This window comes from Camelus ferus, chromosome 35 (assembly GCF_009834535.1).
Source record: "Camelus ferus isolate YT-003-E chromosome 35, BCGSAC_Cfer_1.0, whole genome shotgun sequence".
Taxonomy (NCBI): Eukaryota; Metazoa; Chordata; class Mammalia; order Artiodactyla; family Camelidae; genus Camelus; species Camelus ferus.
Window position 1 is genome coordinate 23,780,121 of NC_045730.1, and position 16,644 is coordinate 23,796,764.

A 16,644-nucleotide genomic window follows, 5' to 3' on the forward strand; every position below is an offset into this window, starting at 1 on the left:
AGGGTCCAGAGAGCCACCCTCTCTGCCTGGGGCTGTAAATAAATCAGTCCTGCCTGTGAAGTTGCAGGACTGCTGGGTGTGGATTCAGCTTTCAGCCCCACTCCACACTGCAGTGATGGCTAAGACCAAGCCCCACATCCCTTCCCTTGAGAACACAACAATGGAGCCAAGTGGGCAAAGTGGCTATGGTGCTGCTGTGTTGCGCACCCCCTCCCCACACCAGCAGTGGTGCTTTTTTATGGGGGTCCCAGGCTGCTCTGTTCTGCACACACCCCCAGCCAGATCTCACACCACCCTTCAGTCCTGAGGCTGCCTCTGTGCAGTGGGTTCCAGCCCTCTCCCCAGGCTTGTCCCTGATCTCCAGCAGCCAGTCCCGGCTTTTCCCTGAGGGCTCGTGTCTAGGGCTGGGGATCATAGGGATCCTCTGTGCCAGTTTCTGTTCATTCTGTCTGCCAAGTGGCTGCAGTTTCTCCTCGGACCCTTGGAAGCTCCACTTCCATCCCTGCTGACCTCGTGGCTGGAGAGGGGGCGTCCCAGCGTGAGGGTGCCTTTCTTCTTGTGCCACTCACTCCCTGCAGGACCAGTCCTGCACTGATTTTTTCTTTTTTCTCTTACTGGATTTTGGGAGAATCCTCCTGTATTTCAAAGAGAGAGACACTCTGCCAGGGTTTTTTAGTCTGACACTAATGGAAAGTTTTATTTGCATCATTCAGTAGGTGTTCTGTGTGATTCAGTGGGTCTGTACATGTAATTCTTGGTGTATTTGTGGGAGAGGGCGAGCTGTGAGTCTCCCTACTCCCATCTTGGCACCTCCCTTGGAATTTTTTCTTAAATAAGAAAGCTGGTAATAGAAGTTGTTAGGAAGCTCCCAGTGAATTTACTAATAGAAGTGTTTGTGTGGGATAATTAAGAATATTCATATAGCTGCCTTTAAACTGTGTGATGTGAGAATGATCAAGATAAAACAGAAGCTCATGATTACAGATGGCTTCTATCCCAGGTTTTGTTCCAAGCACTTTACATGGATCAGTTCTTTCATTTCATGCCCACAACAATCCTAAGAGGTAAGCACTTTTACCATCTCCATGTTTCTGATGAGAAAGTGAGTGACCAGGGAGATTACTGATTTTCTCAAGGTTGTAAAGCTAGTCATGGGCAAAGCCAGAATCTGAACTTGAGAATTCAGGCTCCAGCTCTCATGCTCCGAACTGCTACATCCTAGTCTCTTGGTGGAAGCAAAGGTGGGGCTAGTAAGCTCAACCACTGAAGCAAGGCCAGTGCTCATTATCTCGTCTGAATCAGCAGCTGGCGGTGTGTCCTCATGTGTACAAATGAAAAAATAAAGCCTTGCCTAACGAGAGTGGGGGAGGGGCGTTCCCACCGTGGACGGGCTGGATCAACCCTCCTACTCTTCTCCAGAATTGTGAAATGGCTGTCCTATGTGGGAAGGAGCAAGGCTAGTGAGTTCCATCTCTCCAACAACCTTGAGGAAACCAGTGAATGTCTGAAATAAATATGAAATTTTAATTTTAGATATGGTGAGTTCAAATAAGTCATTGGAAGAAAAAAAAATCACTCAGTATCAGTAAAAAACAGAATTTGCTCTCCCATGGGAAACAGTGTAGTTGATACCAAACATACATACATAATTTGAAGATAGTTTATTAAGATCAAGGGTTTTCCATTACATTTATTTATAAACTCTTACTAGTCAGAAAGAAAATAAATAATAAAAATCTGTATCATCAGGAAACTTAACAACATAGCTTTGTTTTACATATTTGTCAATTTTAAATTATTACAATTTAGATACATTCAATCGTAACATAATACCAGAACATCAGCCTTAAAGGTATCAGTGATATCTATACTGGTAAGTGAAACAATGGTAAAAAATTATATTTCAATTTCACTCTTCTTTAAAAAAACAGCTTCTGATTTGTTAACAATGGGAATATAGAATTATTTTCTTGATCTTAGATTTTAAATATATGGACTTAAAAAAATAAATGTTACTATTCTCTCAAATAGTGGCTGACATTGTCTTGGGAGCAGGCTGCCTGCAGAACTAGTCCCTCCTTGCTAGAGAGGGGGCGGGGGGCTGCAGGTGCAGAGTCAAGGGCCCTTTGCTACACTTACTAACAAGCCCTTGGAGTTGGCCCTGTATTAGTCAATTTTAACTGAGTCTCTTTCTAAGAATGAAGGTGGCCATGTAAATGTCACTTGCAAGACCATGTATGTCTATCATCTGATAAAAGATTTCTCAGCTTGCTGAAGTGCCCCTTTTCTTTTCATTATTTTAAAAAATACTGTTCAGCTCTAGTGTAAAAAGGGAGAAAGGTTGGACAATTATATTTGTATTAACACCTCCATCACCACCACCAAAAAGGACTCTGTTTCCACCACGTTACAGTATCTCTCTAAACTCCACAGTAAAGAACTGAGGTAATTATCTGCAAATGAAAAAGACGAAGAACCAACCAAAAAAAACCCCACCATGTATTAGTTCAGAACAGAGAATCTGGACTGCCTAAATCCTAATTCATTTCCTATGACTCTTTATAGGAAGCCTTGATTGATCGGAAATCAGTGTTCAAAGAGAATATTCTAATCAAACCATCTCAGTAAGAGAGTCTTGTATTTTCTTAGGCCAGCCACACAACTTTAAAGTCTGGCATCAGTTTCAGATTTGGCAACCCCTCCAACCCCTTTTTAAACTAAACTGCTTGCTATTTAAGAACATAGTCCAAATAGCAAGTTCTAAGTTAAGTAACATTGTCAGGTTATCTGTTTAGCTCTGAGTGTGTACCAAGGCCATTGCAGTAACTTCTGTCTGTTTCTGAGGTGAAATTTGATGTGCCTGAAGGAAACCCACTGAATCATGCTACCCAGTGTGCAGGGCACAAATAACACATTTGTGACTCCATGTACGAATAAAGGTCAAGTATTTACATGGAATGTTGACCATGACTTATAAAACTACTATTTTAAATTATGACATCTTTACATACAATTTACTTTATGAATAGCTCCATTTGGGAATTAAAAAAATATGGCTTTCAAATGTTTCATAAATATATAAAATTTCACTACATACTATTTTTCTTTAAACATGACATCTAAACTCTCTTTACAATCAACAAAAAATAATTTCTTTTCTGTTTGAAAGTCATACACGCAATGACTTTTGACTGGCAGGGTCTTACTGCATACAAGAGTGGGAGGACATGTTCTCTGATACAACTTATGGAAAGTTCTCGTATTTTGAGCCATATAATTCACCTGCTGAAGATCACTAGTATCAAAAATGAGATCCCATCTAAAGATCACAGTCTTAAACTTCTTTGAAAATGGCAAGATTAGTATGGTATCAAGCCCGTGTTAAGAAATAGTTTAATGACAAAGAAGTTACCAGTACATGAAAAGTTTCCTAAAACACATCGTGTAATGCAATTTAAATATATGGTGATCAGTTGCACATACTTGAAAAATGAGCACATTTCCTTTAACTGTATCAGTAGCATGAAAAACCTACTTTTAGACTAGGAACTGTTCTTACCATTTATGGGGAAAATCCAAAGCCAGATGCCTGGCTCCAGAATTTCTGGTGACTCCAGAATTGTCTGAGGACTTACAAATAAAACTGTCCTTTATAATCATGACTTGCTCCAACATATTACTAAGATTAATGCCATAAGGAAAGGTTTTTAGTTACATATGTAGTAATTCTTGAGGTTTTTAGTTATATATGTAGTAATTTTTAAAAGTCTATCTTCCCTTATAAAATATCTGTTGAGTTACTGATACGCACTCAAAAGATCTTCTTAAACTGTGACACAAAGACCATTCACTAAGGCAAATTCTCAGTATAAAGATTCTTAAATGCACACACTGTGAATATACTGTATCTACATAAGAAAAATGTCCTTTTAGAATTGTTAAGAGGACTGCGCGTTGCTGCCAGCCCAGGTGAATCTATGGTGAGCCACCCAAAGACAACAAAGCTGTCTTGTCTGGAGCTGGTCAAGGCTGCTAAGTTAATACCTTCAACAGCTAACATGCAATCTCAATGGCAGGGGACCACGTCTGAGACCAACCGAAACACTGAACACCCACCTACATCCTCAAGCTCTGTCTCTCTAAAAAGTTCAACCTCATCTTGGAGATATATGTTAAAGACATCCAGAAAGTTCAAAGTTTTGCTCAGAATACAGTACTGTGCCAATTTTGATTTTGGATCTTATACTCAAACACTGTGTTTGAAATAAGATTGTAAAAAGACACAAATAAAACCAACATTCAATTTTAACGAAGATTGCACATCTATAACAGTGATACAGTTTTTAAAAAACCCCAACACCAAAATGGTAACTGAGTTAATCATGCACTCTACAAAAAAGATGATGGAAATCTCCCTTAGTTATGAATGTAACCAGCTCACTGGGACCCAATGGGTGTCTGTCTCTAATTTGTCGAAAGTTGTTTTTAGCTCATTGAATGCCACAGTGAGATCATCATTTACTATAATTTTGTCAAAAAGATGACCATATTGACTTTCCATTATCTGTGCAGATTTAATCATTTCTTGGAAGTCTTCTTCCTACAAAAGAAGTTTTTTAAAAAAACTGGTTAACCAGGCAGTTTCATCACTTCACATCAGTGCAAACACTGCATAACTGCTTTACCTAAGGCTGTCCTGTGTTCACTATTTCACCTCAGCCATGAAAGAAAATTATCCCCTTAAACTGTAAGTTCTTCAGAAGCCACAATGTCTAACAGTGTCTCTCTGATTTGCTTGTAACCAAACTGCTCTGACCAGAGTCAAAACTCCGCCTCCACCTGAATGTCAGGATAATTAGTCACCACGTTATCATTGTAGGGATACTGCAGTATTAAAGCAGCTGTGGGAGGCGGCTGTTTACCCTGATGCTCTTGACTGTGCTGTCCATGAGAGGAACGTGTAACGTGAACTACTGTTCCAGACACGTTTATAAAAGGACACTCATACCGTGTCCTTCTGTGTCTCAGTAGAAGTGGGTCAGGGACCCGTCGTACTCACATTTTGAAACCAGGAAGAATTTCAGTTGATTATAATAACAAGACTATGCCAACTGTATCCATAACTATAAATGAGCTAAATCTTATGGCTATGCTATCTTGTATCATCTTCGCTGAGAAGCCTTTAAATGGTATACTGCTACAATAAATAGCACAGTAACTGCAACACCCTGGAGTCATTTCAGAGTCCACATTTCAATGTCACAGATTTTCACAACAGAAATTTTCATTTTAGTGTTAATCAAGGGCCCTGAGTAATTAACATTATATAATGGTACCTACTCAGATTGGTTGTATATTGTCACTACTTTAGAAAAAAGATACTAATCAAATACTGGGAGTCAAAAACATAATCTGTACTTGGTAAGCACAATTAATAGTTGACAAATTAATACAGCTAATGTTAAAGATGAGTTAACTAAGATAGGGTGGGGAGAAAAAACTCGACATTAAATTTCTTTGCTTTTTATTTTTGATCCTAAAGTAGAATACATTATTTTAAGGTTCAAAACAAAACAAAACAAAAAATGAAAGGCCTTGCCAGAAATCATTTTAGTCTAACACATCACAGTTTTACACTATTAACACACACCATTAACACACCATGGTGGCCATTTCTAATAACACTCAAAGGAAGTGCAATATTATTTATTATTGAATAATATGTGTCTACTTGTGCTATACCCAAAATGAGGCTCTTTCTTTTCCTATGCTAAATATGTCGATACAAAGATACAAAAAGGCAAATTATTAAAATTTTCATCTAGGCTATTAATGAGTAATAGTAACTTATTTTGGTATTTTTTCTTTTAAAAATAAAAATAAGGCTAGTTAAAAACTAAGCAGTCTAACTTTCTATATGTGCCTATAAAAATTTCCTAAGTATGCATGATAGCATACAAAATAGTTTTGGGTCAACATAATATGAGGGTCCATTCCCAGAAGCACAAAAAGCAGTCACTCAAAATACATGTACCTAAATACCATGCTGCCTTGCATGGGTGTTTGGATCAGAGCCTCCTCTATAACAGACTGTATTTATTATAGCCTCCCACAATGCATCATCTAGTAGACCCTAACAGTCTTCCTGAGGTCGTCACTACTGCATGCAGGATTTCAAGTTCTGCTGACGTGTCTTCAGTAAAGCATTGTCGTACTTACTGTAAAGGGCTTTGCAGCACCCTGGTCATCTCTGCTTGAAATAATCTTTGCATTTTTTCTTGTCTCCCTCAAACGCTCTATTGATGGAGGCTTTATAAATATCACATAGGGCTTAAATTCTAGTGTCCTTAAATGCTTCACTGTCTGCAAGGAAGAAAACAAGTTTTCTTATATTTCTTCATAACATCAGCAGCGAGTTTAACAGTGAAATTGAAGTTTCTTTCTAAGGAGAAAATTCCTTAAAATTATTTTCTACTGAAGGTCAGTACGTCTTTCAGTATATTGTTAACTCAATCAGTTGTTGACAGTTAACACACTGATCGCCATGTCACCCAAACCTAGTGACAGTGGTGTTTCCTCGGGGGCACCCGACCCACGGCAGGTATCGACGTGTGAAATGAAGTAAGCCTCTGAAAAGATGGAGACTATAACCTGTCTTTAAAAATGCTTTGAAATATGTCCTAATTAGTACTGAACAGAAACATTTAAAAATGCCAAGAAACTGGTTTCTAGATCTAATACCCAAAAAGATGCTATGAGTTAACTAACTATATTTACATGAAAGTCTTCCAACCATTCCATTTAAGCCTCTTCCTGATCTCAGGCTGAGCTCTCCCTTCCCTTTCATTCTGCCCTTCAGAGGGCTTTTCAGGAAGCTGGTCAATATTCCCCCCGGGTAACGAGGAAAATGCTGTGGGTTGGATTTCTGCTGGAGGGTATGCAGTGGGACAGGGAACTGAATGGCTTCATCCCCTGGCACTCGGTCCACAGTGTTCATGAGTTCCCAGGGTGCCAGGCAAGCTCTACCTGACAGCCGCTATAATGGTCACACGCGGACCATTCCTGAGTGATGCCCGTGGCTCTTCGTGGTGGGGGAGTTACACTTCTAGGGTACTTAGAGAACCAAAATCAATGAAAGCTGGCTGAGAACCAAAATCTCCATGGTCAAAAACTATAAACACTTATAATAATATGTAAGAATACATTATATACATAATGTATTCAAAAAATACAAAATGGAAGAAATATCTAAGAGTCATTATACTTGGCAAACACTAAGTATAAATGTGAGTTACAAACACAGATCTGGAGGCTTCCCCAACTCCTCGTTTCTAATAATAACGTGGGCCTCCCCCTCTCCCGACCCAGCAGACTCCTCGAATTATATTTAAATGCTTTGTCACCTTAGGAAAGCTGCCTCTAAGCCAAAAGTGAGTAGATTTCAGATTTACCCCATATTGAAATGCTCAAATGTGGTAGATTACACGGGCCGGAAGGGTGTTGAATGGTTCAGTGTTCACTTACATGAGGCTGAACGTCCAACAAACAAACTTTGTTCTTAGCTAGGACCGACCGAACGGAGTCTATACTCGTACCGTAGTAGTTGTTTTTATATTCACCGTATTCAATAAACCTGCAGAAAATTAGAATCATTCGTGAATTTTATGCATATATGGCAAGACATGATTCATATACATATAAAAGATGTTTTTCTGAACACGTAATTCTTAAACTGTTTTCAATAAAATAAATAGGTCCAAGCACTCCAGAATGTCAATTTCTGAAAAAAATCTAGTACTTTACATTTTCAAATCAGTGACACTGGCTTGTATTACGCGTAAGCAGAAAAAAGCACCTTAGCCCAGCAGCGCTCTAATGTTTTCCATCACCTCTTTTTCAGAACTAATGCAGCGCAATAAAACAGTGAATAAGCCAAACAACAGAAACTACTGAAATTTCACCGCACACAAAAAAATAACCGAGCTCAGCCTCAGAACTAGAGGAGGAGCTGGTTGGTGGCTAATGGAACCAGGGCAGCTGGCTACATGCTATAAAAACACAACCACTGTGCCAAATGCAAAAAAAAAAAAAAAAAAAAAAAAAGAAAAAAGCATTTTGATGTTTCAATAAAATCCCACACTCCTGTATTAAAACACCCACTGCTCCCTGATACCACAAAATATTCATCCTTAAGCAAATGGAAAAACCTGGAGGTAGGAGCCTTAGAGTTAGCTGGAGGATATGGTACAAACAAGATGACTAACATTACTTCAGTTATTTTTTGAAGAGCCAATGAGAGAGAAAGAGGTGTATGGAAAAGACTGGAATGAGGGACCTATTACACAGTTGTTAGTTTTTAACATAAAGTTCTGTCCAAGTTGTATGTTAAGATTGAACTAGTGGGGTGGAAAGGGGTCACAGTAATATGCAACCTTCCCTCATTCTTCAAAATAATCACTCCACATTTAACAGAAATGCAACAACTCTAGGTGATTAAAACATTACAGGCAAAGACTGGTAATAACCACCAACTGAATTCTCTTTATCAGTTTCAAATATTCTCATAAAAATGAAAATATATTTCAAATGGAAGGGGACCCTCAGTTGTCTACAAATGGATATATTGGCACATGCTTAAACAGTCCCACAAAAATTCTAAAAAAACCCCCAAAAAACCCCACATACTTGTTATTTTGTACATCGGTCTCAAACAGATGCTTGGAAATGAAAATATATTCAACACCATCACTCTCCTGGCTTCTTCTTGGTCTGGTGGTATCTGTGATTTAATTAAAAAGAGTTCAGAGAAGTCTGCATTTTAAGGAAAATACTAAAAAGGAATTATGTATTTGATGAAAGGACTTTTCTTAAACAAGACTTTAAAACTTATAAAAAAGCAAATTAGCTAATGAAATACAGGAATGTCATTAATTCAGCTTTTCCACTGATATTAAAGTTATACTGATTGAAGATGGATTCAAAATTAATTGCCTTACATCTGTGTTCTTAATTACTTTGAGGGGGCTTTAACGTGTTAATTAAATAAAAAGGGCATTTCGACCCTTAAGGAAAAACTCCTTTCTTTTGCAAATAATATTCTGATTATCATTATTTATTCTTTATTCATTGAAACAAGTCTACTGCTCACTAGGTTGCAAGGTAAACTCAAATTATTTTACTATATTCCACACACGGCACATAGTGTGAGCCATCAGTCTTGTTTTACTAACCGAAGGCAAAGTTACGTGCTATTATAAACATCTTCTTGAAGTACAAAAGAACTTCTAAACTCTCAGTAAGTTTGCCTAATTATTTGCTACTGAATTATAAAGGAGCAGAAAATACAGGATTAACTTTAAAAACAGAAACAACCCCCCCAAGGAACTGCAGTGCTGACATGGCAAGTGAAAACCTGACTGCATGTCTGTCTCTCCTGCTGGTTACAACTAAAATGAGACTTGCAAGCCACTGTTATAACTGCACTTCGTAAGGTAAAGGAAAACACATCTGAAAAGAATGAAAATATGAATTCTTAGCAGAGAAACAGCAACTATAAAGAAGAACAAAATGGCAACTTTAGAACTGAAATACACAATGTTTAATAAAAACAAACCACTGAATGAGCCCAGCAGCAGAATGGAAATGACAGGGAAAAGTGCCAGTGAACTTGAAGACAGGTCAGTAGGAATCATAAAATCTGGGCAACAAAGACAAAAAAGATTGAAAACATATAAATGAAGCCCTAGGGACCTGTATAAAAATAGCGAAACATCTAACAGATGTGTAATGGGGATGCGAGAGGGACTGAAAAAGACTGAAGCTGAAAACATGTATTTTTATGTATTTAATGCTAAAATTTGGTTAAAGACATACATTGTACAAATTTCAGAAGCTCAATACATCCCAAATAGGAAAAATGCAAAGAAAATAACGCCTGGGCACATCATAACCAAACAACTAAAACCCAAAGATAAATAAAAACTCCTGACAGCATCTAGGAAGAAAACCCCAAACAATATAGACAAGGGAATAATGACCAGACCAGTAACTACAAACTTTTTACCAAATACCATCCAAACATGAAATCAAAGAAATAATATCTTTAGAGTACTTAAAAGAAAAGTGCTTCAGTCAAAATATCCTTCAGGAATAAAAGCAAAATAAAGACTTCCTCAGATGAAGAGAAACTAACAGAATTCACCAGCGTATCTGTTCGAAAAGAAATATTCAAGGAAGTTTTTCAGGCTCAGAGGAAATGTTAGGAAGGCAAGAACAACAGAATAAATAGTTAAGTATAGAGATCTAGTTTTTTCTTCTTAAGTTCCTTAGAATATCTAAGATTGATTTAAGGTAAACGTAGTATTATCTGGTGGAGTTTTCAATGTATGCAGATATAATACATTTGACAACTACACAAAGAGAAGTGGAGGTGAAGGGACTTACATGATTGCAAGATTTCTGTATTTTATGGGAAATAGCCCACAGTTAACTCCAAGGAGACTGTGAATAGTCAGATATATGCATACTGTAACCCCTAGAGCACTCAGGAAACAATGAAGAGAGATATAAGCAGAGAACCAATAGGTAAATTAAAATGGAACCCTAAAGAACATTCAAATAATACTCCCTCCCCCAAAAAAGTAGACAAGGAAGGAAAAGAAAACAGAGGGATAAACAGAAAACAAATAATAAAATTGTAGCTTAAATTCAGTCATTTCATTAACTCAGTAAATGTTAATGGTTTATATATTCCAATTGAAAGGCAGAGATCAATAGAATGGGTAAGAAAGCAAGACCCTAGTACATACTGTCTACAAGACACAGATAAGTTGAAAGTAAATAAAGATGATATATCATATAAACAGTATGCACGAGAAGGCTGAAGTGGTTACTTTAATACCAGATAAAAGAGATCCCAAGAAAAAGTATAAAAGATAAAGAGGAAAATTTAATAATGATAAAAGGGGAATGTTTAACAATTACAAGTTTGTACATACATAATAACAAAGCTTCAAAATACATAAAGCAAAATTTATCTGAGGTAAATGGAGAAATGGACAATTATAAGAACCTAAATCCTTAAGAGTATACTCCTTAATCACAAAATAATTAAAACTAATAATAGTAAGATATCCAGGAAAAGCCTCAAATGCCTGAAAGTTAGATAACACACTTCTGGATAATTGATGGTTCAAAGATGAAATAACAAAGGAAGTGAGAAAGTCCTGTGAAGTTAATGACAATGCAACCTATCAAACCTATGGGGTAATATAGTGCTCAGTGGGAAATTTACAGCTGTAAATCTTTATATTAAAAAAGAAGATCTAAAATCAATGACTGAAGGTTCATCTTGAAAATTGCTAGAAAGAGAAGACCAAAATAAAGCCAGAGAAGTAGGAGAAAATAGTAAAGAATAGAAGTTAACAAAATTGGAAAAAAAAAATGATAGGCAATAAAGAAAACAACATTTAAAAATCTAGTTACAGTGATCAATGAAAAAAGAAAATCACCAATATAAAGAATGAAATAGGAGTTACTAGCACAGATCCTATGGATAAAAAAGGATGAGAATATGATGCACTATCTAATGCCAACATATCTGACAATTTAGACAAATGGACAGATTTCTTGAAAAACAGAATGAATCAAAATGGAAACAAGAGGAGACAGAAAAATCTGAATAGCCCTGCATCTATTAAATAAGTCAAATTTATTTTTTAAAACCTTCCCCAAAAGAAAACTCCAGGCCCAGATGGCTGGTGAAGTCTATCAACCATTCAAGGATGAAATAACACTAATCTTACATAAACATTTTCTGCAACTAGGAGGAGGGATCATGGTTTAATTAATTTTATGATATTAGTACAATTTTAATAGCAAAATGTAACACATCAGGAAAGAAGAAGATTACAGACAAATATCCATCATAAATTTAGGTGCAAAGTCCTTAACAATAATACCAGCAAGTCAAGTTCACCAACACATATATTTTTTTAGATACCAGATCATAAGAAAGATTGATTGGCTTAACATCTGAAAATCAGTGGACTTCACCGTATTAACAGAATGTAGACTAACACATGGTCATTTCAATATACGTGGAGAAAGCATTAGAAAAAAATTCAACACCCATTCACAATAAAGTCTCAGCAAACTAGGAATCACAGGGAATGCCCTCAAACAAATAAAGGGTATCAATGCATCAGCATCATACATAATGGTAAAAGACTGAACAGTTTCCTCCTGAGGTCACCAGCATGGAAAGTCTGCTAAATAGTAACACAACAAATTAACTTGAAATGGATCAAGGCCCAAACGTAAAACCCCAAACTATAAAACTTCTAGGAAAAAACAGGAGGATGTCTTTGTGACCTTGAGATAGCAAAGAATTTTTAGATAGAACACAAACAGCATAAAACATAAAAGAAAAAAAATTGATAAAATTAGACTTTGTCAAAATTTAAAACTTTTGCTTTTTCAATGACACCATTAAGAACTGAAAAGGTAAGCCATACAGACTGGAAGAAAATATTTGTAACACATTTATCCAGTAAAGAACACATTTATCCAGTAAAGGACACATAGCCAGAATATATAAAGAACTCTCAAAACTCAATAATGATGTATTTTTTTTTAATGGGCAAAAGATCTGAATAGATGCTTCACCAAAGAAGATATGTAAATGTCCAAGTCCAAGAAATTATGCTCAACATCATTAGTCATGAGTTAAATGCAAATCAAAGTACAATGAGATACTACTACACACGTTACACTGATAAAAATCTAAAAGACCGACTATACCAAGTGTTGGCAAGGATGTGGAGCGGCTGGATCTTATATACACTGTTAGTTGGTAGTAAAAGGGTTTAACCACTTTGGAAAACAGTGGTAGTTTCTTTAAAAATTAAACATACACTTAACCATATGACCTAGCTGTTCTGCTTCCACTTATTTACCCAAGAGAAGGAAAAAAAAAAAGGTCCATTAAAAGACTTGAATACAATCCTCATAGTAGGTTTATTTGTAATAGCCAAAAATGGGGGAAGCCCCCAAGTATCCATCAGCGGGTAATTGGATATACAAATTGTGGCATTTCTATACAATGCACTACTTGACAATTAAAAGGGATGAATTACTAATCTCTGAAACAACATAAATGCATCCCAAACTCACCATGGTGAATGAAATGAGCCAAGCAAAAAAGAAAAAAAAAAGGGGGAAACACACTGTATAATTCTACTCATATAAAATGCTAGATGCTTCAAACTAATCTTACAGTGACAGAATGCAATGCAGATCAGTGGTTGCCCGGGGACAGGGATGGAGGATGGATTACAAAGCGCACAGGAAAATTTTCTGAGATGAAAATGTTCACTATATTAACTGTGGTGATGATTTCACGTATGTATATATAGGTGATCTAAGTGTACATTTAAAACATGTGCAGTGTATTAATTTAAATTATATCTCAATGTTATAAGAGGAAAAATGTGGGGAAAAAGTAACTGAATACAAAAAAATAATAGGTTTATAAAACCCAATTAATTTAAATTACATTTAAAATTTAAATTCCTTTCTATTTAGTTAGCAAGCATGTTTTACTATAACACTCAGATCTCCTGAACGTTTTTCATGCTTCTGCTGGTATCAGGAGGTGGTGCCGCTCTTTCTGGAACGCCACTGCTTTGCATATAAACAGCATGAAAAACTGATACATTTAATTCTATCATGAAAGCTAAGTATGACTTTCACAGCAGCAAAATAGACTTTATTAAGTGTATATAACATAATATGTATCCAAGAATTTGAAAGATAATAAAATTAGTGTGATGCCTGGCTTTGGAGTGTAGGGTTCATATTCATTTATTACTTAATTCTGTTATTGTGGTTTGCTGGTATTCCTTTAGCAAATAGTAGGCTTAATTAAAATGTACTATTGAAAATCAAAACTGAGAATTGTATATGCATTAATTTGTTGCTCATGAACTGAGAAAAGGCTGAATAAAGTTATCCAATTTTAATGGCAGTACACTGAAAACCTAGAGCACACACACAATTTAAGGATTACTGCGCAATTTTAAGGAGTGCCCTTGGGAGGGTTAAAAATATTATTAGAACCACATCAAGTGAACAAGACGTTCATGACACTGCTAACCACACTTAGAAAGTGACAGGTCTACGGGCAAATCACTTACCATGATCAACCCGAACTATCCAGGTCTGATGTAATTTTATTCATGAAGAATTTTACTGTCTCACTGTAATGAGACAGTGTAAGAAATCTCATAAACTCATTAACAGGAAGCCAGATAAGCGATCAGAAAACTCTTATGAGAAGGAATTAGAAGGGAAGATGGACATACGAACCACGACGCAGGCCACTCCCCTGCCATACGTCACTGTTTAAGTGCCCTATTTTCCATTTAAGACAAACATCCAACAGGTGTAAGATGAACTCCGCCGTCTTCCCGTGCTCCCGCCAACATCCCAGAGTAACCATCACGGTGAGATAAGAAGGAAAAAAAAATGTTAACTGGTCCCCTAGTTTGCTAGCTATATATTCAGAAATCTCAACAGAGATAGCCTGTCTACAAAGGAGTGTTCCAGCGTGAGTACTTTGAAACCTATGAAAACACAGAACTGTAATGTATGCCTTCGTGAGAAACCGCGGAACGTGACGGACAGGTGTGCCTGGCTGAGCGCACGCCCAGATTCCAAACTAGAAAGACCGTGGAATCCGTTAAGGATTTGATATCTACTGTAACACACTTTGTAAACCACTCTAACTTACTGAAGGAGCCTTTTGAAAGACTCATGTTAACAGTCATACAGATTTGCTGACGATGAAGTAAGGCCTTAAAACAACACTGACACTGCCCACCAGGGACGAAATTTCCCAGAGAAGCATTTTTCAGCAGAAAACAGGGGCTTTGGCCACTTTCTTTAAAAGCAAAAGCAACGTGGAATGTTTAATATGGCCACATGGATCATTTTAAAAGATCAGATTGTTTGTTCATCCATTTGAGCCCTGAATAATCGCATTGACCTAATTTAGCTTCCCTTTAAATAATTTTTAAAATTGAAATAGATTCGCAGTAAGTTGCAGTAAGAACACAGAAAGGCCCCATGTAGCTGTCACTCAGTTTCCTCCAGTAGCATCTTCCATAACCACAGACCATAGCAAAACCAGGAAATTTACCAAATCAACAATTAACTAAACCACCAAGCATTTCTTTTTAATGCTTTAAAACCTCAAGTAGGATATTACAGATAAGGTCACATGTGAGCTTCATGAATTTTCACACAGCAGACACCTGTGTGTAACCAGCACTCTAAAGAAGCAGAAAATTGCCAGCAATCAGAATCACCCCTCAAACCCACCTCTTCAAGATCGCTAACAGCACGCAGTAGCGCTGCCTCGATTGCATTTACAAAACGATAGAGTCAAACGCATTCTTTTTTGCGTGTCTGCTTCTTTCCTGCAACATAATGTGGGGGGGGGGGGCTCCTTTTTACTGTCGCAGGTAGTAGCAGGTTCTCACTGCATGACAACATCCCACTGTGTCAATGGACCATCATTTGCTTATCCAATCTACTGCTGACGGGCACTTGGGAAGTTTCCAGCTCTGAGCTCTTCTGAATGTTTCTATGAACGTCCAAGTGCATGTTTCGGCCGGGTGTGACCTAGGAGTGGGACTGCTGGGTTGCAGGGTGTTTGCTCAGCCGGAGCAGACACTGCCACTTCGTTTTCCAAAGTGGCGGAATGAATTTGCATTTCCACCAGCAAGGTGTGAGAATTCCACTGCTCCACATCTTTTTCCATTTACCCATTCTGGTGGATCTCTGGCACATGTTTTGGAGTGGAGAATTACAGAGTTAAACGTCAAACAGAGTACTTACTGGTGGTATAATCTAAGCGATCATTTTTCTCCAATAATCGCGACTCTACCTGAAGTATTTTACAAAGCACAACAATCTAAAATTCCAAAATTGCTCTTAAAATACCGTCATCTTTAATTAATTAAATCATCCTGAGTCAATGCTGTGGCTGTATTTCCCATACATGTCTCATAAAGCGAATCATCAGGGATATTTGCTATAAATGCAGGTTTCAGGCATTCTGGCCAATCTCCGAAAGGAGAATTCATTGCACCTCAAGAGATTCTTATTGTCAGGCCAGTCTGAATCTTTAGGATCTTTAGACGTTAGCACCTGTTTAAAAAGGAAAGTTACTCCTCTAGGGATTTCTTTGGAGCGTCTCAGCCCAAGAACATTTTTGGATGTTGTTAATTTTTATAGCAACTTTAGGTGCCAATGTTATTTTAACAGTAGGATAAACTGAGTCCAAAGGGCCTTGCCCTAAATCCCGAGTAATAAGGAAATTAGCATGGATGGTTACGTTGATGGACAGCCTTATTAATACCTACCTTCTTCAAAAGCAATCAGTTCTTACTACTAATTGGGCTACAGTAAAGAGAATCTGTGGTTGGAAAGGACTGCATAGCACCATGGAGGAGGAAGAAGAGGAAAAGGGGTATAAAACCTGGTTCCAAATCCAGGTGTGACTACGCCTGTTGGACCCTCTGAGTAAATTAAAGTGTGCTTTCTACCCCCGTCCTCTGTGAAACGGAGAAGCTGCCCATC

The 16,644-nt window shown here is 37.3% G+C and overlaps 1 protein-coding gene across 3 annotated transcripts in view; it reads right to left on the minus strand.

Annotated features, from left to right (window-relative positions):
* Positions 1 to 1,646: 1,646 nt before the first annotated feature.
* MPP7 (membrane palmitoylated protein 7) overlaps positions 1,647 to 16,644 on the minus strand; it is a 163,007-nt gene continuing 148,009 nt past the window's right edge. For all 3 annotated transcript variants that reach the window (XM_032474025.1, XM_006176676.3, XM_032474026.1), the window contains 4 exons: positions 8,686 to 8,779; positions 7,525 to 7,633; positions 6,220 to 6,363; positions 1,647 to 4,600 (listed from right to left, as the gene is read on the minus strand). In XM_032474025.1, coding sequence (XP_032329916.1) covers positions 4,421 to 4,600; positions 6,220 to 6,363; positions 7,525 to 7,633; positions 8,686 to 8,779 — 527 coding nt within the window. In that variant the 3' untranslated portion in view covers positions 1,647 to 4,420. The remainder of the gene's footprint in view (positions 4,601 to 6,219; positions 6,364 to 7,524; positions 7,634 to 8,685; positions 8,780 to 16,644) is intronic.